Source organism: Nicotiana tabacum, chromosome 16 (genome assembly GCF_000715075.1).
Source record: "Nicotiana tabacum cultivar K326 chromosome 16, ASM71507v2, whole genome shotgun sequence".
Taxonomy (NCBI): Eukaryota; Viridiplantae; Streptophyta; class Magnoliopsida; order Solanales; family Solanaceae; genus Nicotiana; species Nicotiana tabacum.
In genome coordinates this window covers 160,868,455-160,896,376 of record NC_134095.1, presented here as the reverse complement: position 1 = coordinate 160,896,376, position 27,922 = coordinate 160,868,455, and the positions used below count along the sequence as shown (strand labels likewise).

General features: G+C 33.6%; 1 protein-coding gene and 1 pseudogene across 5 annotated transcripts; both read right to left on the bottom strand.

The window, feature by feature from the left end:
• Positions 1–6,625: 6,625 nt before the first annotated feature.
• Positions 6,626–9,226, bottom strand: LOC107828044 (cytochrome P450 71AU50-like; annotated as a pseudogene).
• An 11,171-nt stretch (positions 9,227–20,397) lies between these two features.
• On the bottom strand, positions 20,398–27,759 carry LOC107782043 (TGACG-sequence-specific DNA-binding protein TGA-1A-like). 5 transcript variants are annotated; one of them, XR_001647140.2, is made up of 10 exons: positions 27,399–27,759; positions 25,275–25,473; positions 25,056–25,130; positions 24,088–24,147; positions 23,882–23,959; positions 23,140–23,203; positions 21,967–22,238; positions 21,531–21,761; positions 21,150–21,365; positions 20,398–20,704 (listed from the first exon to the last, which is right to left on the bottom strand). XR_001647140.2 is itself a non-coding variant. In XM_016602879.2 (9 exons), exons 2-9 carry the CDS (start codon positions 25,461–25,463, stop codon positions 21,213–21,215), a joined length of 1,122 nt encoding a protein of 373 aa, XP_016458365.1. In that variant the 5' UTR covers positions 25,464–25,473; positions 27,399–27,757; the 3' UTR covers positions 20,746–21,212. The 5 variants fall into 5 exon arrangements, 1 of the variants encoding a protein (XP_016458365.1); XR_001647141.2 differs by having other exon boundaries at positions 21,083–21,365; positions 27,399–27,757; XR_012700389.1 differs by having other exon boundaries at positions 21,083–21,365; positions 21,544–21,761; positions 27,399–27,757.
• Positions 27,760–27,922: the final 163 nt, after the last annotated feature.

Sequence of the window (27,922 nt, the reverse complement as noted above, 5' to 3'; positions counted from 1 at the left end):
CTTATACGGACTCGGCCCCTGTGCCGAGTTTCGCTAATCAAATGCACGTGATGCACATAAGGCAAACCTACTAGAGACATCCAACATGAGATTTGTTCTTCTAGGTTTAAATCCTGGTGGAGAAGGTATCTAGACTGGCTTACTCGAGCGGACAACTCGAGCCGATGAGGGTTAGTGTACCGGTAGCATTGCTTTCCGGCGTAACTGGTGGTGCTCCCCGCCTAAAACATGTGTGACTAAAATCCTTCACCGGGTGACAAGCACCTCGGCTATCTCAAAGAAAGCGGGTTATGTCAAGCAAATGCCCAATTTTTAATTTCAATAAGACTCAGAGGAGTGCGTGAGAAGACAGTTTATATGTACAGTTCAATATCGAAGCAGTAAAAAGTGAATAGGTAGCACATTAGGCACGAATAAATCACAATATATACAAAATTAATAAAGCCAAATAAAAGTCAACATGTACAAGCTCGAATTCTGGTTAGTCCCCAGCAGAGTCGCCAGAGCTGTCACACCCCTTTTTACCCCTCCAAAAGATATATAATGTTATGGATTGTAGGTTAAAGAGTTTTTTCAATTAAAGTGACAAATTTGAGTAGGGATTGTTTTATTTACAGAGTCGCCACTTGGAATTTGATTTTTGGGTGTTCCAAGTCACCTTTTATTTGAAATCCCTATTCAAAAGAAAATTTGACTCTATTATTATTGGTCTGCGAAAACAAAGTCCATGTAAGAAATTCTGTTGACCGGGGAGAAGGTGTAAGGCATTCCCCGAGTCTCGTGGTTCTAGCACGGTCACTTTATTGACTATATTTGGCTAATATTATTTTGAATAAATTGTGTTTTATTTGGTTCTCATATTTTTACCTGTGCCCACTTTCATCGCTTGATTATTATTGAAAGATAAAATTACATTGTAAATAACGTTATAATTTTATTATGACTTTGCAGTTAAGGTCAAGTTACACAATAGTGCACTCGAATTTGGAAATATGTACCATAGTTATGCCACAAGAACTGTACTCATACTCACGATAATTTATTATTGGCAGCATTTAAAGTATACCACAATATTCAAAGTAGTTTAATTATTTGTTAAGTTTGGAATTATTATGAGGCTCTAAGGTTACATGGTAGAATTATGAAAAAGGTAAGATTGATTATTAAAGATTACTGGAGATGTCAATTATGCCGGGTATAGTAAGATGATGCGACTAGCAAATAAATTCTATTTTTTTTATCTAGATTTAATTCTTGACGAAGAAAATTAATGGAATGAAATAAAAATTCATGCTAAACTCCAACGTGATCTCTACCAAATTAAGTGTAGCTTGTCTGACTTTTCCAATTCATGATTAATACTCACACCTAACATAAAGCCATAAGGACCCCACATGACACGAATAGCTATTAAACAACATATGCACTTAGTAAAAGATTGATTCAAAACACGATAGAATTTGTCATTGATGAAACAAAGAGCAATAAACCAATTCAAACATTCATATTGATTCAACAGTTAAATAACACACCACATAATCACAACGATAATTCAAAACATGAAACTTTAGTTGAAATACTGATAAGAGCATGAAAATGAACCTGGAATATGCAACTGTTTTGAAATATATTGATAAGAAAAGATCTCTAACTGGTACATAATCTCGTTCAAAGTGAAGAGATCCAGAAACAAAAATGAGACCTTTATCGTCAACTCCTAACTGACCACACGCCGGAACCTCGAACCAAGATCTCGTCGGAGACTTTTCCCGAACTATTTTCACTCAATTTTTAGCGACCAAGAGTGACTTTTTCCTGCTGGTTTTGTGATGTTTGCGAGCTGGTTGTTGGAGGGAGAATCAATGCTCTTTTTTTAGTTTTGGAGTTGAAAGTTTGGCATTAATGAAGACAGGTTTTGCAACTATTTTGCTTTATTTTTGGGACAACTTTTATTGTAATTTCGGGCTGCTTCTTTGTTTGTAGAAGAAGGTCTAATGTGGCTCTTGTGTTTTTTTTAGAAGAAGATCGACGTGGGGAGGATGTCTTTTCTATATGTGCTCGTTTATGGCTGCTCTTCTAGAGTGAAGAAGGTGAAGGAAAGGCCAGAGTCAAAAAAGTGTGTGCTGTGCGTTATCTTTTGTGAGTCAAAAAGAGTGTGTTGTGCATGGTCTTTTTGTGTCCATTCAAAGAATTACAATAATATGGTGTCTTTTAGTCAAAAACGTTATGGGGATGGAGTAAATCCAAAAGTTGTTAAAGTCCAAATGGTCCCACTAAATTGAAAAACATATCCCATAATTTGTTACGGAAAAGATTCTCTTCTATAAAATGGTATAGATGAATTGAAGAGATTATTTTATTTTATTTTGAAAATTTTAAAGAACAAGAGACAAAATAGGGTAGAAAACCACGTGAGAGAGTGTAGGATTTGGAATTAAAAAATCAATAAATAAAATAAAATGCTACTATTATTACTAAATTAAAAATAATAAAATAGATATAGTAACTGTTCAATATTTATTTGGTTGAAATTTCTAACATAGAAATCGACTAAACTAAATGGAAACAATATTTTTTTTTCAAACCTTTCGTTCCTTTGCAAGAAAAAAGCAGCTACTTAGAAAAATATAATTCTTTTTTGTGATTTTTAATTTTCTTAGGTAAAACCTATAAAGGTGAAATAAAGATTAAATATATAAATTAAACTTTAAAATATTTATAAGTATGAAAATTCAAATATGATAAAAAATTAGGTGCTCACAGTCAAAAATACTTTTTTTAAGAGCCAATACGCCTGTTGACAATTACCTTCGAGCTCGTCTGGTCTCGTATGTTCATCATTAGCTTATGTTAACTTCTCAGAAGTATATATTTAAATGGTTTATTTACACCCAAAAGAAACCAGTTTTTTACCCCCAAAATGTTGTAGTGAATCATTAAGTACTACTCCATACTTCTCGGGACCAAGTTGGATTAGTCGAGCCGCAAAGCGGATACTATACACTAAGAAAACACCTTTAAATATAGTTTGAACTCTTTATTTTTTTAGCTAATGACGAAGAAATTAGACATGGTAAGTCAATACTATGCTAGATTGAGAGGAGGTAAGTCACCACAAATTTTCTGATTAATTACATAACACCATTAGCCTCAAGTAAACATAGATCAAAAGCGGCTTCTGCGGGTTTAACTAAATACATTACTTTCAATTTGAACTATTTTTACATATGCTCTCTTTATATATATATATATATATATATAAGACATGACATCCGTATCAAGAGATTTTCTACTCAGAGAAAGTAGAATACATTTTCGAACATTTTCAGAAAATGTAATAAAATCATTTCTTTAACTGAAAATATTAAGAAAAGAATTACAACTAACAACGTAAATATTGCAAGTATAGCCATAAATTAAACATTCTCTGACCGAACTAATATTGCCTAACTTTGTAAGTAGGACCATAACTAGCTAACAATTAATTTTATTGCCTTTTTAAGATGTCTTCTAGTAATTAAAGAAAATGTTTAAAATAATTAGCATAGCCAAAAAGGGACCGTAACTTCGTATATTTGAACTTTGTCAAAATTGATAGCGTTACGTAAGAGATCCCTTCAAATTCAAAGAATCCAGCACGTATGGTTTGGAAAGAGCTACAGTCAGATCTCTCAATAACAATATATCTATATAAAAATACTTCACTATAAAAGTCAAGTTTTTCGGAATCAATGTTCATGTTATGTTATAATATATGCAGAGACGGATTTAGGATTTGAAATTGGCGGGTGCCATAATTCCTTTAATGTATACTTTGTAATGACTAATACGAAATTTGTTAGAAACGCTTAATCGATTTTTTTGAGTTGATTTGGGTCAAACTAATAGGTATTTTTTTATTTCAAAATTTAAAAATTACATCTCAAATATAAAAAAAACGTGATTAGAATTTTAAAATAGGATCACGCCTTTATCATAACAACATAAGTAAAATTAATATTTTCACTGGAAAATTACATCTTTTATGTATATTAAAAATTAATTTACACAAGTAAGATAACATCTGAAAGAGAATTACATCAATCAGAATAAGAAAATTTTAAAAAATATTTTTCATAAATAAATTATACCCCATAAGCATAAATTAGATAAACTATAATTTATCATAAATCACATTTTTTTTTAAAGTAATGCTTACGAAATTATAATAATGTGATTTAAATTATATCTAACAATCATCGCATAACACAAACTTTTATGATATAACAAACAAGATGGAAAAAAAATGATCTCAATCCAGAATTCTCATTAAGACCCAAGTTTTTAATCAGAATAAGAAAATTTAAAATGATATTTTTCATAGATAAATTATACCCCATAAGCATAAATTAGATAAACTACAATTTATCATAAATCACATATTTTTTTAAGTAATGCTTATGAAATTATAATAAAGTGATTTATATTATATCTAACAACCATCGCATAACACAAACTTTTATGATATAACAAAAAAGATGGAAAAAAAATTGATCTCAATCCAGAATTCTCATTAAGACCCAAGTTTTTTAGATTTGAAAGAAGAAAACTCATAAATTTAATTAAGAGGATCGCTTATTTTATATAATTTTAAAGTTTTAGTCTCTTTTTTGAGTGTTCTTGCTAGAGGTCACATGCAAAATAATAGAATAGAGAAAAGAACAATATAAAAAAAATAATAATAAAACGACAAATAGAAAATTCGGTGGTAGACGAAAAGGGAAATGACTAGGACAAAAAGTAATAAAAGCACAAAGAAAAGAGAAAGTCAGACAAGGTTCAAGATAAATTCAACTTGAATTTTACACACAAGAAAAACTTTCAAAAAGGTCTACCAGCCATGACACCTTTGTCTAGTTTACGGTTGCGGGTGGCAAGACCAGATAATTAACCTAATTTAAGAAAATCTCAACATCGGTATATAAAAATTTTATCATCTTATCGGGTGTCATGCCACCCCTTCTTGAAGGGGTGGATCCGCCCCTGAATATATGTTCTATATAACAACACTTGCTATAATATTTAAAAATATTCGGAACAAACGAGATTGTTATAGAGAAGTTTGATTGTACTCTGTATCTTTGATGGAATGAGGCTTAATATATTATATTAATATCTTTACTATTATGTATAACAAGACAAAATTTGTGAAGAGAGTTCGTTCCTTTTTCTATTTTTAGGCTCCATATATTGTTTTGTATTCTTATCTTATTTGTTCGAAAATGACTTTGTTTTGATCAATAGAAAACAAACTTAGTTTCGTTTCCGAATTTATGGATTGAAATCATTCAAACTCACAATGCACCGCATCTACTCTAGTTGCGTTCCTACGCCAATAGCTAAGTCAAAAAAAAACGGTTACGATGTTCAAGAATATTATTGTTTGCCCTTAATACGGATAACAATTAAATTTATACTCGATTTTAAGAATCATGTATTGATTCAATACAAATAATTAAGGATGTTAGATAAATGAATAAAAGATAAAACAAATAATTAAATCAGTTGTAATGCTATGGCCCGCTTGAACTTGGATTGGGCATTAGTTTTGCCATCAACCGGGCCCTCGGTTCGGAGCCAATAGAGAATGAACAATGAACAGCAAAAAAACAACTTTGCTACATCTAGAGAGCAGTAAAAATGAAATTGTATTGCTTTGATATGGGTGTTATAATGTGTATTAAATGAAAAATGCTTTTCCTTTATATAGTAGGAGAGTTTCATCCCTAGTACAATTCAAAAAAAGGTAAAAATCCTCTTTGCTAGTCAATTACAGATTTGTTGCCGATGTCGGGCGAGATCTGTACCGTGATATCTGATAGGATGCGGATATTACGGGCCTTTGTTAGTCGTGTGTAACTGCTGTTGTGCTTTCCAAAGTCTCGGAGCTTGTTTCGGGATGAAGTATTGTCTTATCAAGTCCGGTGGCGACCGCGCCGTTCGGATGTTGGTACGAGACGTTTCGACTTTGATTCTGATCCCATGTAGTCATGTCTTCGCTTTGTTTGATCTACCGGGAATCGGGGTAAATTTGATCTCAATCCAAATTCCTACCAAGAACCGAGTTTTCTGATTTTGAAAGAAAAAAAAACTAAAAGATTTGCGATTATAAGAAACACTTATTTTATGGAATTTTTAAATTTTGGAGGTTCTTTTTTTAGTGTTCGTGCTATAGATCACAGATAAAATAATAGAATAGATAAAAAATATAAAAATTAATAAACGACAAATAGGAAATTGGAAGGTAGTCAAAAAGAAAAATGATTGGGACAAAGGAAATAGAAAGCACAACAAAAAAGAAAAGTCAGACAAGGTTCAAAATAAATTGGAACTTGAATTTTACACACGAGAAAAGCAGGCCTACAATACATGTCACATTTGTCTAGTTTGCGATTAGGGGTGACAAGATCAAATATTTAACCTAGTTTAAAAAATTTCTACATAAATATATAATAATTTTACCAACCTAGCGGGTGTCATACCACCCGTACCCTAAAGGATGGATCCGCTCCTAGTCATATATACATAGTATTATTATCCAGCGAAAAGTGTTCAATTGACCGGACTTGCTAGTGGTAGCTCCATATGTAGTAAATGTTACCAAATTTTGTCATACAATGAAAAATATAGAGGACAAAGATCTTCATTTTTACTTAATTAAGCTTCTAGGAAGATTCACATCAACTACACATGCAATTGATAAGTAGGAATAGCAACTAAATGTTGAGCTCTAGCTGTAACTAAACCAAATTTCTCAGTCATATCTAAATCTTCTGGCGCCATACCATTTGGTAGTTCCCAATCAAAGCAATGAACCAATTGCGCTAACACCAAGCGAACAATGGTGAGCCCTAATTGTAATCCGGGGCAACTCCTTCTCCCTGAGCCAAATGGTAAAAGTTGAAAATCACGTCCCCTAAGATCGATGTTGCTACCAACAAACCTTTCTGGCTTGAACTTCTCGGGTTCGGGCCAGGCTTCTGGATCTCTTCCAATTGCCCAAGTATTTACTAAAATTCTTGAACCTTTAGGTATATCAAAACCATCAACAATACAATCTTCAATGGATTCACGAGGAAGTAATAGTGGTGCAACAGGGTGAAGCCTAAAACCTTCTTTTACAACCATATCTAAGTAATCTAATTTTTCCAAATCTGATTCTTCCACCATTCTGTTTGTGCCAACTACTTGTTCCAACTCATTTTGTAATTTCTTCATTACATTAGGATGCCTTAGAAGTTCAGTGAAAGTCCAATCAATTGCTGTTGATGCAGTGTCCATTGAAGCTATTAACATGTCCTGCATAGAGAGTTTTTTTTTTTCAGTTGCTAATTAAAGTCATAGTAAGAGGTCGTTTGGTTGGAAAATAAGTTATCTCAGGATTAATTATTCCAAGATTAATTATCCCGGGATTATTATCCCACCTTTCCATTGGGATAAAAATAATACTACAATCCTGAGATTAGTTACCGCGATTTTATTCCAACCAAACGTGGGATAAACTCATCTCAATTTTAATCTCGGGATTAATTATACCTTATCCCTCGTACTAAAATTTCAGTTTTTACATAATATATATATATATATATATATATATATATATATATATGGCCGAACGGTTATTTTACTTACTATTTTGAGCGGTTACATGCGTGTAGTCGACGAATGCGTAAGCTAAAAGACTATGACTACAAGACAGGTCGGAAGTCCAAAAAGTCACAAAAGGCTTCTTGTTTGAGAAAGCATATTAAGAGGGCCAAGCCTGTATAGGAAATCCCAATAGTAAAATTTGGCATGAGATCAAAGGTTTGATTGAGAGCTATAAGTTCTAAATATTCTTGATAATATTAAAGGTAGTAAGAGTTTACGATGGGTGGGAAAGCAGGAGGGGACCCCTGTGGTTAGACTAACTAGCCTCTAAGGTTAGCGAGGTTCCTGCTATGGTGAAGTGAAAGATCTTTCACTATAGTGGGAAGAAGATAGGTGGTAAACAGTAACCCTTTCCTTGTTCGGTCTTTGGAGAGGGAGCTAGACGAGTACTTGCAAGAGAGCAACCGGCAGATCTAAAACTGCTATAGTAGAGTAGAACAAAAGTACCTCCCAAAGGTTCTAAGGTTCATGTGAAGTAAGTATTTGTTGAATCAATGATATGAATCTAAAGATTGAACCATCTAAATTTAAATTCTGAATTCTCCCCTTACCACGAAAAACAAAATGACTAAAACTAGATTAAATGAACGAGTGTGCCATTAACATTACCAGCAAAACAGCTTTGATATGGCGACGATCGAACTCGAATTCAGCTTCTCCAGATTGCATAATAGCCATCATAGTATCAACAATATCCTTGGCTTGCTTATTCTCCCTCTTGGAATCTTGAACATGTTCATCAATAATTTTCTCGAAAAAATCATCAAAAATCTTTGCCAATTTTTTCATACGTGGAACAAATCCCTGCAAATCAAACCTATCAAGAAAAGGAAAAAACTCACCAATATTTGGTGTTGCAGTTATAACTAATGTCTCTTGAATTACATCTTTAAAACCCCTTTCATCAAATTCTTCATCCATATATTTCTTCCCAAATACCATTAAACAAGCCATATTTGCACGTGATGCCGTGCAATTATTTTTATATTATCATATATTCATGGCACGAAGGGTGTTTCCGTGCATGCGAGGACGAGAGACAAACATTATATTATAATATCGTTTTGTTTTGTATACATTCATTCCTTTATAAGCAATTCTAACGTACATAATTTTCGCATATTTCGCCAATAAGGACCATATTTACCAAAAGTAAGATTTCTTTGATTATATCCAATATATTGAGCAGCTGTATTATATGGTCTACTAGCAAAAACAAGATCATGTTTTTTCAAGAATAGTTCAGCAGCATGAGGAGATGAAGCAACAATGATAGGAACTAGACCAAATCTCATACTCATTATAGGACCATGTTTTTTGGCTATTTGATAAAGATCTTGATGTAGGTTTTTGCCAATCATAAATAGATTTCCAATAATTGGAAACCCTTTTGGACCTGGAGGAAGTTTCTTTTTCTTTTTCATGAATTTGTTGTGTAATTGTTGAAGAATGTATAGGACTATTACAACTAGTGAAAGAACTTGCCAAATTGAGGCCATGGTTGGAAATTAATGTGTTTTTGCTTCCTAACTTGCAAATAATATATAGAACTTAGTTACCACCACAGAGGTAATGTGGTGCAGCGGATATGGTCGCTCGGTCTCGAGTTTGAGTTCCGAGTATGGAAAAATCCTTGGTAGGGAGCATCACCTCCGAATGGGGCCCAATCCGGCGCGAATCCGAATATAGTCGGGCTCCAATGTATATATATATAACTTAGTTACCACCAAGGAATGTGGTGCAGCGGATGAGACTGCTCTTTCATTAATCAGAGGTCTCGAGTTCGAGCCCGGAAAAATCCTTGATAGGAAGCGATATCCCCTGAATGGAGCCCTAACCGGCGCGAATCCGGATATAGTCGGGCTCCAATACGGATATCGAATACCGGAGGGAAACCCAAAAAATAAAATATATATATAGTTGAAGTTTGTTTTCAGAAGAAGACAAATGAAGTTAAGAATGGTGGTGAAAGAACTGAATTATTAGGTCCCGTGTCATAATGTCAATCAACCATATCTTTGGGATCCGCCTTCATCTGTCCAAATCAGAAATGTACAAAAGAAAATACAAAAACAAATGAGAGAAGAGGAAAGCAAGAAACTAATGGTGGAAGGGCAAAAGAAAAAAAAAAAAGAAAAGGAGTTTTCTCCCCATGTGCGTATAAAGATCGATAAAGACATCAAACTAGGACAGAGCTAGAGTATCGAGATCGGGTTCGGTCAAATCCAGTAGCTTTTGGTTCGAACTCTCTGTTAATAAATTGAATATGTATATATTATTAATTTAGAACCCAGTAACTTAGCGATTAAAATTTCGAACCCGTAAATTTAAAATTCTAGCTCCGCCTGTACATCAAACGAATAAATGCAGAATAATATGTATTCCAATTTTAATTTTTTAACTAGTAATATTAAATTATTTAATCAGATGCATACGTAAATGTACGAGTATAAATATAATATTATATGTAAAGAAAGATTCACTACTATGAATTTGATGTTTGAAATTCTCAAAGAAATTTCACAAAAGAAGAAGTATCAAATTATATTAGAAAGCATAGTTGAAGACAAATTTGAATTTTATGAGTTCTAAATTCTAGGATAATGGCATATGTTATTAGTAATTGAGTTATGAATTTAATTTTTTATATATATATTTAATGAATTTATTAATATAAATATAGAATTTAAACTAAAATTACTGAATTTAACCAGACCCATCGACTTCTAACTCCACACCCCTGTTGGGAAATATTGCAAGATTTTGCCAGATTGAAGCCATTGGTGGAATTAATATCTTTTGCTCCCTAATATACAAATAATATAAATGAAGTTAAAATTTGGTTTCAGAAAAACAAATGAAGCTAACAATGGTGGTGAAAAAAATGAATTTATGGGCTTCTGTTTAAATATCAACCATATTAATTTTTGGGAAATTTTCGTTCCTATACCATATAGGAAACTATATTACCAAATATGTTCATAGTTTGCATATTACCCGCCATGTGAATAGTACTTTTACAAAATATTAAAGGTGTTAAACGGGTGGGCCGGGCCGCTATTTTTTGGATCCGTACGGGTTACGGTCCGGACCGGTTTCGGGTTGGTTCTTAACGGGTTTAACGGGTTCGGGTTCATCCGTATAAAAATTGAACCGTAAGGTTACGGGTTGAGGGGGCCGGGCCGGGCCGGGTTTAGTGTATTTTTATTTATTTTTTTGGAATTTTGTATAACTATTGTAGATTATATTAGTACAAAGTATTAACATAAAGAATACAAGGAAGATGGGAAAAAAATGCATTTGTTGCAAGTGCTACATTTATTTTATAATTCAAACTTACAAATTGAAAGATGTACATTTTTAGCAACAAGTAAATTCAAAGGTTTTGCATTGCCTTAGTAAGTTTTTCATAATCAATATGAACTGATTGACCTTCTTCTGGAGTGTTAAATTCGGATGGGTTACCATGTGTTAATATATCTCCAAGTTCCTTGTCTTCTGGGCTATCAACATCTTCACGTCCTTGATTTCTTCGTTCCGATCTAATCCAATCTCTGAAACATACTAAAACTTCCAAAGCATTGCTTCCCAATGAGTGACGGGTGTCTCCAAGTTGTTGTCTTGCTTGGCTAAATGCACTCTTCAATGCAACAGTAGAAATTGGCACATTCAGCACGTCCCGAGCCATAGCGAAAAGAACAGAAAATTGCTTTCCATTCTCATGCCACCATCCCAACAGTGAAAATTCCTTTGTGCGAGACTCTTTTTGCTTCTGCAAGTAGAATTGAAGTTCATCAATGTTCCTGCTACTGGTTTGGGTGTTAGAAAATATAGAAAAAATATTAAAACTATCAAGGCCTTCTTCATCATCCACACTAGCAGAAGTGGTACAATGCATAGTGGGATTAACATTGCCTACAGCACGAGCAGCATCATCAATTACATTTGCATAATAATTAGATAACTGTTGTAAATAATCATTTAGCTTGTTCATAGAGACATATAAATCTGGGTTTCAGTTGGTCCAATCTCCATATAAGTATATAAAGTATTCATTAATTGGTGACAATCAAACATCTTAATAGAAGGATTTAAAACTACACCAATTAAGTAAATCGGAGGAATTGGAAAGAAATTTTTTTTGAATTTTGCTTGCATTTTTTCAACAACATCCTTATATTTTTCTTTCTTCTTAAATTCAGAGAGTAGAAAAGAAATTTCAGCTATATGTACTAAAGCCATAGTAACAGTAGGGCAATATGCTCCAGAAAACTCAACAGTAGCTGTATAAAATTTATGTAAAAATTTAACAACATCACTAATGACCTCCCAAGTACTAGTTGTTAACATACGGTTTGGATCAGTACAATGCGCATTAGCAACTTCAGTTATTGGGAATCTATATTTGTAGCAACATTTTAAAAATATATATGTATAATTCCATCTAGTAACAATTTCGTCTGGCATGAATTTGGGTTTAAGGTTGTACTGGTTTAAGGTTATACGGGACACACTTATTCTTAAATTCCTTTATTCTATATTCTCTATTATTTCCTTGAATAACATCAACTGCTCTTCTAACATGAGTAATCTCAGTTGAAAATAAATCAAGGTCACTTTTAACAATTAAATTATAAACATGACATGCACACCTAACATGAAAAATTTCATCAAGAGGTGGTTGCAAATGCAGTTTTAATATTGAAATTGCGGCATTATTGTTAGAAGCATTATCAAAAGACATACATAATACTTTTTGATTTAGATTATAAAATTCAACAACTTCACAAATAGTACTACTTATAAACGCAACAGTATGACTCTGATCTTCATTATATCTAAAAGCGATAATACGTTTTTGCATACAAGTAGTATCATCTATCCAATGACATGTAATTGTCAAATAATCATTTCCATTAACAGCATGGCCAATATCAGAAGTTAGAGAAACTCTACAAGGAATGTGGGTAAACAAATAACGTATGTATGTTTGATATTATCCATGAAGTCTAAAGATATCGGCTCTACAAGTACTTCTAGGGATACTTTTAAATAAAGGATTGTAAATCCTTTGAATATACATAATAAGATATGATGAAGAAGCAAAAGAAAAAGGTAGACAACCCAAAGCAATCATTTTTGCTAACTCCTCACGATCCTTCATTTTATCATATTTCACTAGATCTCCAGTAGTAGGGTTAATAGTTGTTTGATTTCCATCACCATCAGCGCCCCATTCTATGGGATGCTCAGTTCTCATATGTCTACTAAGCGTCCCAGTCCCCCGCTAAATTTCCTCCAGTCAAATGTTTAAAATCACATTTACAAATTTTGCATTTAACTCTATCAGTACCTTCTATTATTTCAAAAAAAAAAAAAATTCAAACCTTACTTCTTTTTCTACGATTAGTAGTCGGAGTCACAGATGGTCTACTACTAGTGGCACGACCACCACTCCTTGTAGCAACTCCAACACTACCAGCTCCAGCACTAGTAGGTGTAGCTGGTATCTCATCTTCCATTCCTATTTCATTATCTTCTATTCCAAAATCTTCTTGTAATTGTTCATAATCTATATCTATATTATCATTAGGCGATGTTTCGGAAACATGTGAAAATGATAATGGGTTATTACTATTACTACCAGATGCTGAAGGACTACCTCTTTTTTTATTTTCCCTACCAGTAACTCTTTTACACGCTCTTTTAGCAGCATTAAACATATTGTAAAAATTAAAGTATAAGCTAAAATTAAATATGCAATCAAAATAGTAAATAAGAGAAAGAGTTGGAGGGAGTGCACCGAATTCGACAATAAATTAAGCACTTGATTACGCAATTCCGATGTTACCACGAACAAACGTCAAACAAGTATTTCAATTTTGAACTTCAATTGTTCAAACTTCAAATTCCGAATGATAAAACACGATAAATTAAATTTAAGAAAAGAGAGCCAAATAAAATTAGAAGATGAATTGAAGACTTGAAGTCTTGCAAATTGGAGAATGAGAGAATGAGAGAAATTGAGATTGAGAAATAAGTATTAAGTGAAGAAATGAAGAGGGGGGGGGGGGTTGTTTATAGTTTTAGAGAAGATTAGTTTTGTAAATTGAAAAAGGGTAAAAAATAAATTAAAAAAAGGCTATTTGTGCAATTTTTTCGTTGGCCAACGGACCAATTCAAGGTCTGACCGTTGTCAACGGTTAGTGGGGCCCACCTATTTCGAAAATTAAAAAAAAAAACAAAAAAAATTCTAGCCGTTGTACCGGGCCGGTTAACCCGGTAAGAGTAACTGTTCATTGGACCGGGTTCAACCGGTCCGGTTACTCATTTTAAAATTCTAAACGGACCAACCCCTTCTACCCCTCCTACCCAGCCCAGCCCAGCCCCCTTTAACCGGTCCGGGCCGGGTCCGGGTTTAACAGGTCCGGAACCGGGTCAACCCGACCCGTTTAACACCTATACAAAATATAGACAATTCATTAAATAAGGAATCATTGTACCTGTAGGCTTCCTTATTTTTCTTCCTTCATGGAGTTTGAAAGCTTCAAACAAAATCAATTATCAAGAAACCTAGGGTCGCAAAACCACAAATGTAGCCGAGATTTCGATTTTCATTGTGTAATTTAAAATCAATTATCAGGAAATCTTCTCTCGTTATCTCAGTTCACATATTAGTTGAGTTCTAATTTTTCTTTCAACGGCTTAATTCTCTTTGACAAGTTAACTTCTTAGAAAATAAAAATGGGACGATCTCGCTTCATGTTTCATCATTTTTTCTGATTTCACAAATCAAAAACGACTAAATTTTCTACAATTCTTCTACAACAAACGCAATTATGTCCAAAATTCCAATTATGCTACAACTGAATGGGAATTGGGATAGCTACGAGAGATTTAGAGAATTTCGAATTTGAGTTTTCAAAAATCATTATTTGTTTGGATTGGGTGTTGTTGCAAATAATTGGGAATATAGTTTGGAGTTTATATCTCAATTTTGAGGGGTTTTGGTGAAGATTAGACTTGGTTTTGGCTGAATTTCAGATTGAAACTCGAAGAAAAAGAAGAAGAAGACGACATGACATACATTATATTGCAGAAATTATAGAAACATTGTAGAAAAATTGTATTTTGTTGTTTATTTATTTTTTCTTTTATTCATTTAACTATTTTATGAAAGTTGAAAAAACAAAAATTTATGATCATATCCGCTATGTATAACTGTTCGCGATTTCAATATGGAATTGAGTATCACCAATGAGAACACAGTTGCATGTTTGTGCTGTTACATTTTATATCAAATTCTGGTTGTATATAAATGTCCTACACTTTATCTACAAATAAACTACAATTTTATCTACAAATAAACTACATGTCATAGTAAATATATATCAGTATGGATTTTCATAATATCTACAAAAATTTTACATTTATTCTACAATAAAACTACATATCGTTTGAAAAATTAATATGAAATACAGAATTTCAACCTTTCTACAAATTATCTACAAACTTTCTACAAACTGTTCATAAAGAATTTATCTTTATTTTCATGTATGTTCGTCTGTAACACTAAAGTTACTTGATATGCCAACATCTCCCGTTATAGAGGAATACAACTTATCTACAACTTTCATATATTATTTCCACCCAGTTAAATACAACTACAATAACATAAAACTTACATACAAATTTTATACAATATGTCTTTTGTATATTTTGTATCTGATTTATTCATAGTAAAAATAAATTTCATACAACTAATTATATATTATACAACTTATTTACAAATTTCGTATATTATTTCTAACAAGTTATATACAACTACAATATAATACCACTTAAATACAATTTTTATACAATGTTGTTCAACTTTTATACAATAGTTAAATGAATTAAAGAAAAATAAATAAACAACAGAATACATTTTTTCTATAATTTTTCTACAATTTCTGCAATATAATGTATGTCATGTTCTTCTTCTTCTTCTTCTTCTTCTTCTTCTTCTTCTTCTTCTTCTTCTTCTTCTTCTTCTTCTTCTTCTTCTTCTTCTTCTTCTTCTTCTTCTTCTTCTTCTTCTTCTTCTTCTTCTTCTTCGACGAGTTTCAATCTGAAATTCAGCCAAAGCCAAGTCTAATATTTACAAAAACCCCTCAAAATTGAGGTATAAACTCCAAACCATATTCCCAATTATTTGCAACAACACCCAATCCAAAGAAATAATGATTTTTGAAAACCCAAATTCGAATTCAAAGCTTCAAAGCTTTTAATGGCTGTCAATGGTGGAGTTGCTGCTCTCTTTTCCTTTCCTCTTATATTACTGAAATTTGGGATTGAGAGATAGAGAGAGACGTAGAGAGAATTCTCAATTCTTTGCAACAACATCCAATCCAAACAAACAATGTCTTTTGAAAACCCAAATTCGAATTCAAAACTTTTTAATGATTGTCAATGGTGGAGAGGTTACAGATTTTCGTTGGTTTTAAAAGAGGAAATCGTGGGTGATTGAAGGGGAAATCGTGGGGATTTGGAGAGAGAAACTTGGGGGAATGAGAATATACGGTTGAGTAAAATTAGGAGACTAATTAATATCATTAAAATCCTAAAATGGTACATAAATGATAATTAGGTATATAAAAGGTAATTATATTAAAAGTTAAGCATAAATAGTAATATAGTTTACTATATGGCATAGGAATGTAAAAATTCCTTAATTTTTCGGGCCCATCTTCATTTGTCCCAACGAGAAAAATACAAAAAAGAAAAAAAAAATGAAATATGATAGAAGAATATAAAAAAGGAATGAATGGTGAAAGGGAAAGAACGGAAAAAGATTTTACAAAGAAAAAAAATAGTCCCCTCCTCTGCCTATTAAAAAATGGTTCTCCAATTCCCTTGCCTACATATTTTCATCTACAAACAATAAAAATAATTACACCTTACTCCCAAACAAATTAAAATCGCTAATATGAATTCACACTTCATTCTTTAAACTCAACCTAATCGTGTAATCATATACATTGAAGGGTGATCAATCGAACACCTTTCATCGAAAATTATATAATATATATAAGTAAAATATTATTTTTTATATGTATATATTAAATTTTAAATAACTTTCGTGAAATTCCTCACTTCGCCACTGGCTCAACATATATCATCATTACTAAAATAAAATAAAATAAAAGTAATAAATAAAGAGTATGTATACACACACTTAGTCCATTTTGATCCCTTCAAATTCAGCCTAACACGTTCATTTGACACCTTGTCGTAAACTCTTTAATTTAATGAGTTAAATATAAAAAAGGAGTTGAGAATGAAAGAGAAACAAAAAATGAATAGTGAGAACCCCGCGGAAGATCAAGTTGGTGAGCCGTGTGATGGGAAATCTTCCCGCACGGTTCAGAGAGCACTGAATTAGAATGAGATGTTTACCACCACATCATTGCATGCAAGGGGAGTTCGTTGATTCACAGATTGGTCCAACTCGTAGTTCACTTCTGACCCCGTGTTCGATAGCCTAAGTCTAATTCAAAGTAAAGGACATTCATATGCTACTTTGTTCTTATCTGGAAAATAAGTAGGGAGTACCAATTTCTGGTTTTATTTGGTCAAACACTACTGGACAAAATACATAAGTTGTCACCCGAACTATGACCCAAATCCCTGTTACACACTTTCCAGGAACGAATATTACTTTACACACCCAACCTTTCCAAAGTGTATCTAAGACACACCATTTTTTTCTTAACCAGTTTTTCAGAATATGTGCAATATCACACACCAATCAAACAGTGACACGTGTCATTTAAGAAAAAAATAAAATACAATTATACCCCTCATCTTCCTCATAACTATCATGGCCGTCTTCCTCCTCTCTCACCATCAAACACCATAGCTTCTTCCTCCACCTTTTACTTAATAACAAAGCCACCATTAATTAACAAAAATCACCAGAAAACACACCCAAAACTCCATCTTTTCCGCTGAAATTGAATCAAATTTTTTGAGCCCAGATCCAATTCATTTTTCATTACACTTCGGTAAAAAGTCGACCGCCATTAACTGTCATCGCCACAAGTCAACTATTTAAAAAATCATCCATTAATAAAATTAAAGAATGTGCAAAATCTTGAGCTAAGCTTTAATGGTTGGAAAAAATTTCGAAAAATTCTCGCTTCCTAAAAATTTGACTTCGCCATAGGTAAAGCTCAAGTTAAGCTTCTCTACAACGAGAAGAGATATAAGAAATCGTGGTATATCTATTTGCGAAGAAGGAGATCGGGTGGTGTAGCTCAAGGAGTAGCTAGAATTTTTAAAAAGGAAGAGGATGACTCAATTTAAAATTTTAAAAAACTAAAAAAAAATTGACATCTGACACAAAATTCTTCAGTTCACGTGACTCATTTGTTGGGAAAAACACGCACTATCCACGTCGGCAAAGCAGTGTGTATTAGATATACTTTAGAAAGGTTGGGTGTGTAAAGTAATATTCGTTCCTAGAAAGTGTGTAAGAGGAATTTGGGTCATAGTTCGGGAGTAACTTATGTATTTTGTCTGACACTACTGAAATGACATTTACACCAACCAATAGAAGTTAAGAGGTTTTGGCAACTAGATCTTAACCACAACCCTCACAATTAAATGGTCCCATTTCATTACAGCCTCATATATTCAATTGTACAAAATTCATCAATCTTTGCTCTTGATACTTTTGAGGAGTCATTTGATTAAATAGTTCAAAAATATTATGCTTATTCGTGCCTTTTTCCTAAAAAATTAACCCAAATAGCAAATTATAAATAGTGGCGGATGTATAATATATATATAAAATAATTGTATATAATCCATATATATCGATTAGAAACAGTAAATATTGAATCTGACTGGCTATTTGTGTAACAACTAGTTCCTAAATATTGCTTAAGATGCTTAGTCAGAATTTTGATGAAGAAAATCAAGCGTCAATGTCAATTGTGGGCATACGCTAACACCACTTAATTTTTGGTGTTCAATTGAAGAACAATTTGAATCAAATCATGAGATACCCCTTTATCTCGCCCTAATCAAGTTTGGCATGTAAATTGTATAATCTTAGGACCCGTTTGGCCATAGATTTTACCAAATTTTTTCTAAATTTTTTTTTTTTGCAAATACATGTTTGTTCATAATTTTTATCCATTTTTTGGTAAATTCCCAAAACCCAAGCTGGTTTTAGCTCAAAATATTACTATTATATTTTTTAAAAGTTGCCCCCCACCATTTATTATTTTGTAACAATGCCACTTCGTCTTCTCGGTCATTTGATAGTGTATTATGCAGTTCATTATAAAAATGATAATTTTGTACCAAATTTATTTATGTTTATAATGATAATGAATGTTATTGATGAAGGTATTGTTGGGTATTTGTGATAGTTTTTAGAACTTGTGGGTATAAGTCATATTTCATGTTTTTTCAAAAAAAAAAGTGAAATACGTTTTGAAAACTGATGTTCAAACACATTTTCACCAAACCAAACTTCACCCAAATAAAAAATTTCAAAACAAATTTGGGAATTTATGGCCAAACGCTAGCTTAGTTTAAAAGATAGCATTTCTGACTTGTCACGCTCTTTTATTAATATCCAAATTTCATGGCAGCTTTTGAGAATAAAGTTGAAGAATTAACCTAAATAGCTGCTCACACAACTGATTAAACTAGAAATAGCAGGATGTATAATCCATGTAAAATATATGTATAATCGTGTATAATTAGTATATATTATATGCATACCGGCTATAAAAAGCAAACAACAAATCTATCTAGCTATTTGTGTAAAAAATTCCATTTAAGTTCTCAGACCCTGCCAGAAGTAGCAACATGGTAAAATCTATTCACCACAAACTTAATACTGATTGGGCTGCAAATACAAGCACTGGGCTAGGGGGAATTGGTGGAGTATTCAGAAATAATAGGGGAGACTGCGTGTTGGGGTATTCGCATTTATTTTCTATTGTAATGACAAAGGTTTTTCTACTGATCCAGTGTCAGATAATTGAGAATTCGCTTTCAGCTCTTAATCTTCTTCGGGAGTCTCTTTCGAGAGAGATCCTTTACCACGCTTAACTAAATGAAAGAAAGTAAGAGAGAGCGGCCACCAATTTCTTAAATGAAAATAAAGGACTTATGAAGGGGCCGCCACATACCACAAGTATCATGGCAGAACTTCTAGCTCTTTGCCAAGGCCTAAAAATTGGCCTGGAACAAAATTTGATCCCCCTTGAGATCACCACTGATTCTGAAGAAGTGATAAGAATGATAAAGCATGGACATCTCCCTTGCATTCCATATTGATGGAGCAGCTAGAGAACACAACTATATGACATAGCTTCAAGCAGAACCAAGTAGCGAACCTCCTCGGCAAGGAAGGAGCTAGAAAGGGAATTTTTGACAGGACCGAGTTTTTGACAGTTCCCCCGATGTTTGCAAACACAGCACTGTTGTCAGATATCCTAGGAATTATATTTACCAGAAAAACCAATATCTGTGATACTAGTGATTCTAGACAATGACGATGGAATTCAAGAGAGTTTGGTCTCTCATAATAATGTAACTATTTTGAAACAGTATATATGTGTGTGTATATATAAATATATATATATATATATATATATATATATATATATATATATAATTACCCCTCTACAAGTGAATGAATATAGCTCAATGGCGAAGCCAAGAATTTCATTTAGAGAAGAAAATCAACGCATAATATATATACAGTATAAACTGACCACCCTTGAGCAGAAGTAGATCTAGTATAACTTCTGGGTTCATCCAAACCTAGTAACATTGGTTCGAATCATGTCTATGTGTTTAAAATCCAGTAAATAAGTACAAATAATAAATGTCAAACCCGAACCCATAACATTCGAATCCTGAATTTGCATTTGCCCTTGAGCCTATGTGGCTCGCCCACTGATTATATAGGTTTAGATACCAAGTGAGCAACAGTCTTCTGGTCCACAGCCTGTAAAAGTAAATATTAGATGCAAATCTTTAGAACCATAATTCTTATGAGAAATCACAACATGATATTTATTGGCTGCGACATAGTTCTGTCGATGTTATTTATAGCAATTTCTCAACTCCAAATCCTTCAAAAGTTGCTCGGTAATATACTACGATAATAGACTCTTGAATGCAGAGGGAAAATACAAAAACTTTATCTGAGCATTGCACAGACACTGGACAAGTAATTTGAGATCTTCTACAGACCTTTTGGTTTACAGTAGCCAAACCAATGTGACTAAAAAGAAAAATGCAATTGGGAAATTCCATGTCGTAGCATCGCGGAAGATATGTACAAATAATCAATTAGGAGGAGGAGCTTCAGAACTGGCAGCACCTGATATAATGTTCTATGTTCATGTTGAGAGTTTTATTGACATAAACAAGTGGCAGATTTAGCTTACACAGCATCGACTTCTGAAGGCAAAACTCCTCGAATAATATACAGGAGATCTTCTTGTGCTTCATTAGGTAGGTTCACGTAGACGAGTAGCCCATTGTGAGCTTAAAACACGAAGTCGTTCAAAGTACTCCCCCAAGGCAAGCAAGCCCTGAGCTGCTTGGTACGTATTAAGGATGCGGGACATCTGTTGGAGAGTTTCTTGGCGTAGATGATCCGCCTGTTTCCAGAAAGGCAACAGAGATGAGTCAGGAGAATGAATCAAGTATTCGAATCACGGACGTCGAAAGAATAAACTGAGTATTAGCACACCACAAAAACACATAAATGGAAGTTTTAAGAGAACTTCTATTGAAAGGAATGAAAATCCAATATGAGATACTACCTGATTTACGAACCTAACAAGAGCTTCCAACTTTTCGATGGCAGGCCCCATTTGTGGAAGAGTGTAATTTCCTTCGCCTAATCGGCCAGCTGCAACAGCCTCGGCAAGAATCTGGTGGAGTTTTACCATTCCTTGTGACAAGGCGTCTTCTGCTTGCTGACATGATTGTGTCAGGTTACAAACCTCCCGAAGTTGTTGTTCTGTCAACAGCTCAAGATGTGGTGTGAGAACCTGTAGGTTAACAGAAAATGTTGCATTAAGCACCTTTCTTAATCGAAGACAAAGAAGAAGAAAAAAAGACGATTATTCACGAGCTTAAGGAAAGAAATAACATATGTTTGGCTTTGGTGATGAATTCAACTGAATGACAAAGACAATAGACACATGGACTCAATAACGAGCGTCAGTTGGGAATTCATACTGAGGCATGCATTACCTTTAGAAGCTCGGATGGCCGAAACCCCCCAATCCACATGAAAAAGCGCTCAGCTGATGTCTTCCACATGCCAGACATGATATAGAGGACATCAGCTTTAGCAGCTGTAGCTTTCATGCGAAAGAGATCAAAGTAGTGGCTCAGATAACCATCAACAATAATGCGTAATTCCGCTTCACCAATTTGAGAATGCAAAGCACTCCTTAGCTCATTTGTTTGTCTAGTTTGCTCTTCCACCCAGTGACCATACTCCATATCAAATGCAGCAGTTCCTGTGGATTCACGAAGTTAGGTTTGAAGGGAAACAAAAAACACAAAAAACAATGTATGAAAAAGAAAAGGAAATATGTTATTAATTTAATAAATTGGTATTTTAACAGGCAATTGTGATGAACTCTAGAAAATCAAATAATTAAATAATTAGGCACCATGGCATTAATAGGTTTGCCAGAAATGATGAAATCATAGGAACTGCAAATTGCTCTCGTTTTGGTTCTATCTGACACACATTATTAATGTCTTACCACTGCGACCGTAGTTGTTTCTAACCAGCTATTCTTCATTAAGTTTCCTAGTTTGCTAAGTGATTTAGAAGAATGAGAGATACCGAGAAGGAAGCAATGACCAGAAACACTTGATAAGTAGAACAAATATGATGAATTGGAAGGTAATGAATAAGGATAAGAGTGACCCCGTTAATGTTCTAATAACAAGATACTCCAAAGCCAAAGAATTAAATGTTCATAGTAATAAGTAATGTATAAACACAACTGCAGGTGAAAGGAGAGCAGAAACAATTCCCTGAAAATAAAACAAAATATTTTCATCCTATGTTTCTTTAGTCTGTAAGTCTTATTTAAAGATCAAGCGGAATAATGTTTCCATTTTAAGTTTAATCCAACTATTATTCACTCTCAAGCAACAATGATCTAATGTATTAACTAGATCCAACGATTGGCATTTTAGGGTGATACAGTGATCTTAATATTATAGGAAAAGTAAGCAGCAAACGAAATTATGCAGAAGCTTCTTCCACTATGTACTCTATAATGAAACTAAGGTAAAGCTCTCATCTGAATTCTTTCCAAATCCAAGCATAATTTAATTGCTCCGACAAAGATCTGAGAATGAAGTTTGATTAAGTACATGACAATACAGTGTGAACCGACAAACCTGAGCTAGCGGTTACAGAGTAACTTAGCTGGCTAGCATCTAAACCACCACCTGCATACAGACCCTGTTGCAAAATGTTAGTTGATTTGTCAGATTTCTTTCGCCCTTAAAGGTAAAATATTCATCGCATTAATCAGCTAAAAGATCTCACCTTCATAAATAGGGAGAAATTCAAAAATAGCTAGATTTACAACTGGTCGTTCAAAAATAGCCCAGTTTCAAAAGTAATTGAAAATAAGCCACTTTTCATGTAAAGATAAATCTGAGCGAAAACACTGTTCAAAACCCGAAAAATACGCCAGTATATTATGCTGGAGTTCCAGCATAAGTATACTTGAACTCCAGCATATTATACTGGAGTTCCAGGATAAGTATGCTAGAACTCCAGCATAATATGATGGAGTTCCAACATAAGTACACTAGAACTCCGGCATAATACACTGGAGTTTCAGCAAGTATACCGGTCTAGCATAATATACTGGAGTTTGGAGCACCGGTGCTCCAGTCTCCAGTATATTATACTGGAGCCAGCAAAGTATATCGGTCCAGCATAATATGTTGGAGTTCATACACAGGTGCACCGAACTCCAGTATATTATGCTGGACCGGTCTCTGTTGCAGCAAAATAGTGGCTATTTTTCATTGATTTGGTAAACGCTGGCTATTTTTGAATGACCAGTCCGAAAACTGGCTATACCGTGCTATTTTTACTCATAAATAAGAATAAATATTGTCCCTATACCTGTTTTCTGGCACGTTCTAATTCTTGTTCCAATTGAATCAGCTTCAATTTACTATTTTCTAACTGCTGAACATAGGCCTAAAGTAACACAATGTAAACTTGGAAAATCAATGACACAAGCAGAGTACCAAATTGTCTTGTTTAATAAGGAAAAGTAACATTGAGTAGCAATGTTGCAGAATAAATTAGCAGAATTCAAGGAATACCTTCTTCCTCAAACGGCTTTTACGAGCAGCCTCACGGTTTTGTGCAAGACGTCTAAGTACCTGTATATCAGGTTTGGACATAAATCTTATTGCCACAAGGATTTTATACTTTTTGAGGTCTCATTGCCAAGAAAAGAATAATGAAAAAGAACATTAAGAAAAACAGGCAAATGATGAACTTGGCACTTAAAGATTTTAAGCAAGTTCTTGCCTGAAAGCAAGAAAGCCGCAAAACATATATATTGATGATATTCTTCAACATGTCATTCCAAACAAGGAAACTCCGCTACAAAATTTATCAATTCAGATGTAATGTTCCCTTCATCTCCTGTATATTTCCTCTAAAATTATTTTACATGTTTTTCTTCCATAAATCGGAGACCTTTTACCACAGATAGAATTAACTAATCAGTCTTGCTAAGCTTAGGATACTTCATCTTATTGAAAAACTCATACCTCAAATTTCTCTAATAATAATTCACATAGGAAGCAGTAAATGTAGGCATCTAAAGCTTAGCATGTATAGGTGGCCCTAATTCTGTTTTCTACTGAAAGGGAACTAAACAATTGAAAATACAAATCAATCAAAACTGCACATCTACGCGTCAGAATGTTACATGATTGTTTATCTTATCTCCAAAAAATGAATGAAAAGAAATTATCTATCAGAAAAGCAACAGCAAGGACAGCCCGGTGCACAAAGCATCCTGCGTTTACGCAGGGTCGTAGGAAGGGCCGCATCCCAAGGGAGTTTGACGTAGGCAACCGACCCTGATGCAAGCATCAGTGGCTGATTCCACGAGAAAAGCAATAGCAAACATACATCAATCTCCTTGAACACATGAACAGATGTTCTCACCAACCAAAAGGAGGCTTTTCAATTCATGAGAATGACCTAACGAACAAAACCTTCATTTTAAGATCAGTATTCTAGATACAAGATTATAAGAACAAAAACATATCTTTACCTTCTCGACGGGTTTACTTGTTTCTGGTTCATATCTGTTAGAAGTCCCTACTGTTCCATGCGAAGTGTCTTCTGTCTAGAAACATTAACTATATTAATCAGTACAATCTGCAGCATAACTAAAGCAGATAAAGTTCTTTTTTTTTTTTAATCAATAAAGCTAAAACACAAAAAGCTGTGAAAGATATTAAAACAAGAAAAGCTAAAGAGAAGAACAAACCTCGTTTTCTAGTCTTTTCTCCATAAGTGGTATCTGGTCCTCTAGGCATTTATCAACTTCTAAAATCATGGTTGCCGATGTACTTGGGAAACTACCATTGAAATCATCCCACATTCCAAGTTGATGGATCGAATCGCATATACCCATCCTTCTTGAGGCGACGAAATGGGTGTATGTTGAAGAATTCATTGTGTATGGACTGTGGTTTAAAGACACAGGTCAGCTATTGTTGACATGAAAAACTTCCATACAGAAAATGGATTGTCCACCGTGTTATCAAAGGCGCGCTTAAGCCCTGAAGCGAGGCTCAAAACATGTTGAGCGCTTCGCCTCGCTTAGCGGGCGCTTCAGTGTTGTCATGAATGCTCTAAGACATACTTTTTCTTGCCAATGAGCTTAATTCTAAAGAGGCGACACTAACCAATCGATATTTTATCGTAAATTTTTTTCAATTTCTTTGTCCATATATTTGGTATTCATGCTTATACAGGGGCGGATTTACATGGGAGGGGGTGGTTCACGTGAACCCATCCTCCTTTCCCTAAACCTTGTATAGCACCAGTAAATTTCAGCACAAAATACTTGAATTTGTATGGGTGAACCCATACTCAAGTGAACATTGAAATGCACTGGTTGAGAAGTGCACCTTCCATCCACCGGGTAGGTGGTTCGAATCCCCGCAATACCCTTTTTAAAATTATCCATTATTTCACTTTTTAATTAATAAATTGGCTACATACCCATGCTCCTGGGCCCGCAGTTTAAAGTTTCCCATGCTCTTTAGCACACACGTTCTTTTTTTCTTTTCCTCTCTTTATTACTACATAAACTGCTTCTTAGTTTTCAGTTATACTTTCAAAATCCCTAAATTAAAAATACCTCTCCACACAAAACTCTCTGGCGCTCTAAGTCTTCTGCAAATCAGCAAAATACCAACTTTTCTACAAACAAAAGTCACATATTTTTCCAGTTTCTTTATCAATCTCATTTCTTCTTTTGTTTCTTTATCTTTTTTCTTTGATTTATGAAGTTGGGTTGAAAAAAAATAACGTTCATGAAGCCAGAAAATTCAATAATGGTGTTCAAATGTTTAACATCCTTTTCCAGTGGGCTATGCAAGGGTGTTCAAAGTCTATTTTTTTTAAAAACAAGTAATAGTTTACCCTATACATAGTATAATTTTTCGGCGAACGATTGTCAGTTCATCGTACATAGCTTCGCCCTGGGTGCACCCATTCTCGTGAAATCCTGGATACGCCTCTGTGCTTATAGATATTAGTCTCGGACTATACATACATATTTGTAATTTTTTTCGATTTGTGCCTTTCTTCATTAAAGCCCACACTTCATTTGTGCTTTGCGCTTAAAGCTCCAATAAACCTTAGACCTTTTTTGCGCTTTTCACCTTTGATAAGACTGATTGTCCATAAGACAAGAAAATCTACTGATCCTTAATGAAAGCAGTCCTAATGTTTTAATCTATGACAATTTGCTGCAAAACGACTACAGATAAGCAAATTCTTGTGCAAGAAGAAGTGCAGGCGTCAAATTAAAGTAGCTTTTCGATATCCAATTTAAAATATCAAGCCATTTTCATACAAGTTTTTATATTCCTCTTCACCTCTTTGTACTATTATCATATATATACCAACAATCTGACACTACATCCCTTTAAGAAATAGATGTAGAAAACAAGTTAAAATACATGATTAATTTCATGGTTTGAATATACAAAAAAGTAAATCAAGTAGCTAAAATCCAGTAAAAAATTTAATCTTTTTCCAGATTATAGGTTCAAAACATCATATATATTAAGAAAGTTTTAATCTTTTTCAGATTATTTATATATATATATATACACACACACACCAATAAGCAATTAACATCTGCTTAATTTCTTGCCCAAAACACTTGCAATTAGCAAAAGAAAACAGTTTAAAGACCAAAGAAAAAGGGTGGAAGTTATAATCAAAACACAGTAAAATTTCAATCAACAATCAAATTAACTTCACTTTCAACCCTTTTGACTTTAATTAATACTAAATAAGATCTCTTTCATTTTCTTATTTTGTTTTCTTTTCCAAAAATAAACCAAACAAACAGTAGAAGAGAGAAAAATGGAACCTTTAAAGCCAACGGCAAAATCTTGAAGAACTTTTCCCGCTCAATTTCTCAGCTCTCTAAACATCACAAACTGAAAATCCAATCTCCTCCCAATAGCTTTTGTTTGAAGAAGAAGAATAGAATATGAAAAAAGCCAAAGTCTTATCAAAATTCCATTAGAATCAAATCCAATGAAACATAAATCCTAAAACTATTTACAATTCTGTATATAGCCAAAAAAATCAAGGGTGTGCAAGTGCAACATCAACTTATATACATACATTATATACATATATAAGCTTGTATATACATATATATTAAGCTACATAAGGGGTTGCGGGAGGGGTTAGTGTGTGTACATAGATACATACAGATATTATATAGAAATATGTAGTGTTATTAGCTTATTGTATTATTGGGTGCCTACAGTCGAATAAGATTAGAATTTTAGGATGAGAACTTATCATATTTCCTTTCTTTCTATTTTTATTTGTAGGAATCATATTTCCACTACAATATGATAGACCCACTCTCTCTTTTCTTTT

Bases quoted from the DNA above. Each gene is read 5' to 3' on its own strand.
- LOC107782043 (XM_016602879.2), bottom strand. From the start codon at position 25,463: ATGAATTCTTCAACATACACCCATTTCGTCGCCTCAAGAAGGATGGGT. The intron at 23,204-23,881 runs GTATAGGGACAA...ATTTTGCAACAG, and splicing joins TAGAACGTGCCAGAAAACAG to GGTCTGTATGCAGGTGGTGG. The intron at 22,239-23,139 runs GTTTGTCGGTTC...GTGAATCCACAG, and splicing joins CTCTGTAACCGCTAGCTCAG to GAACTGCTGCATTTGATATG.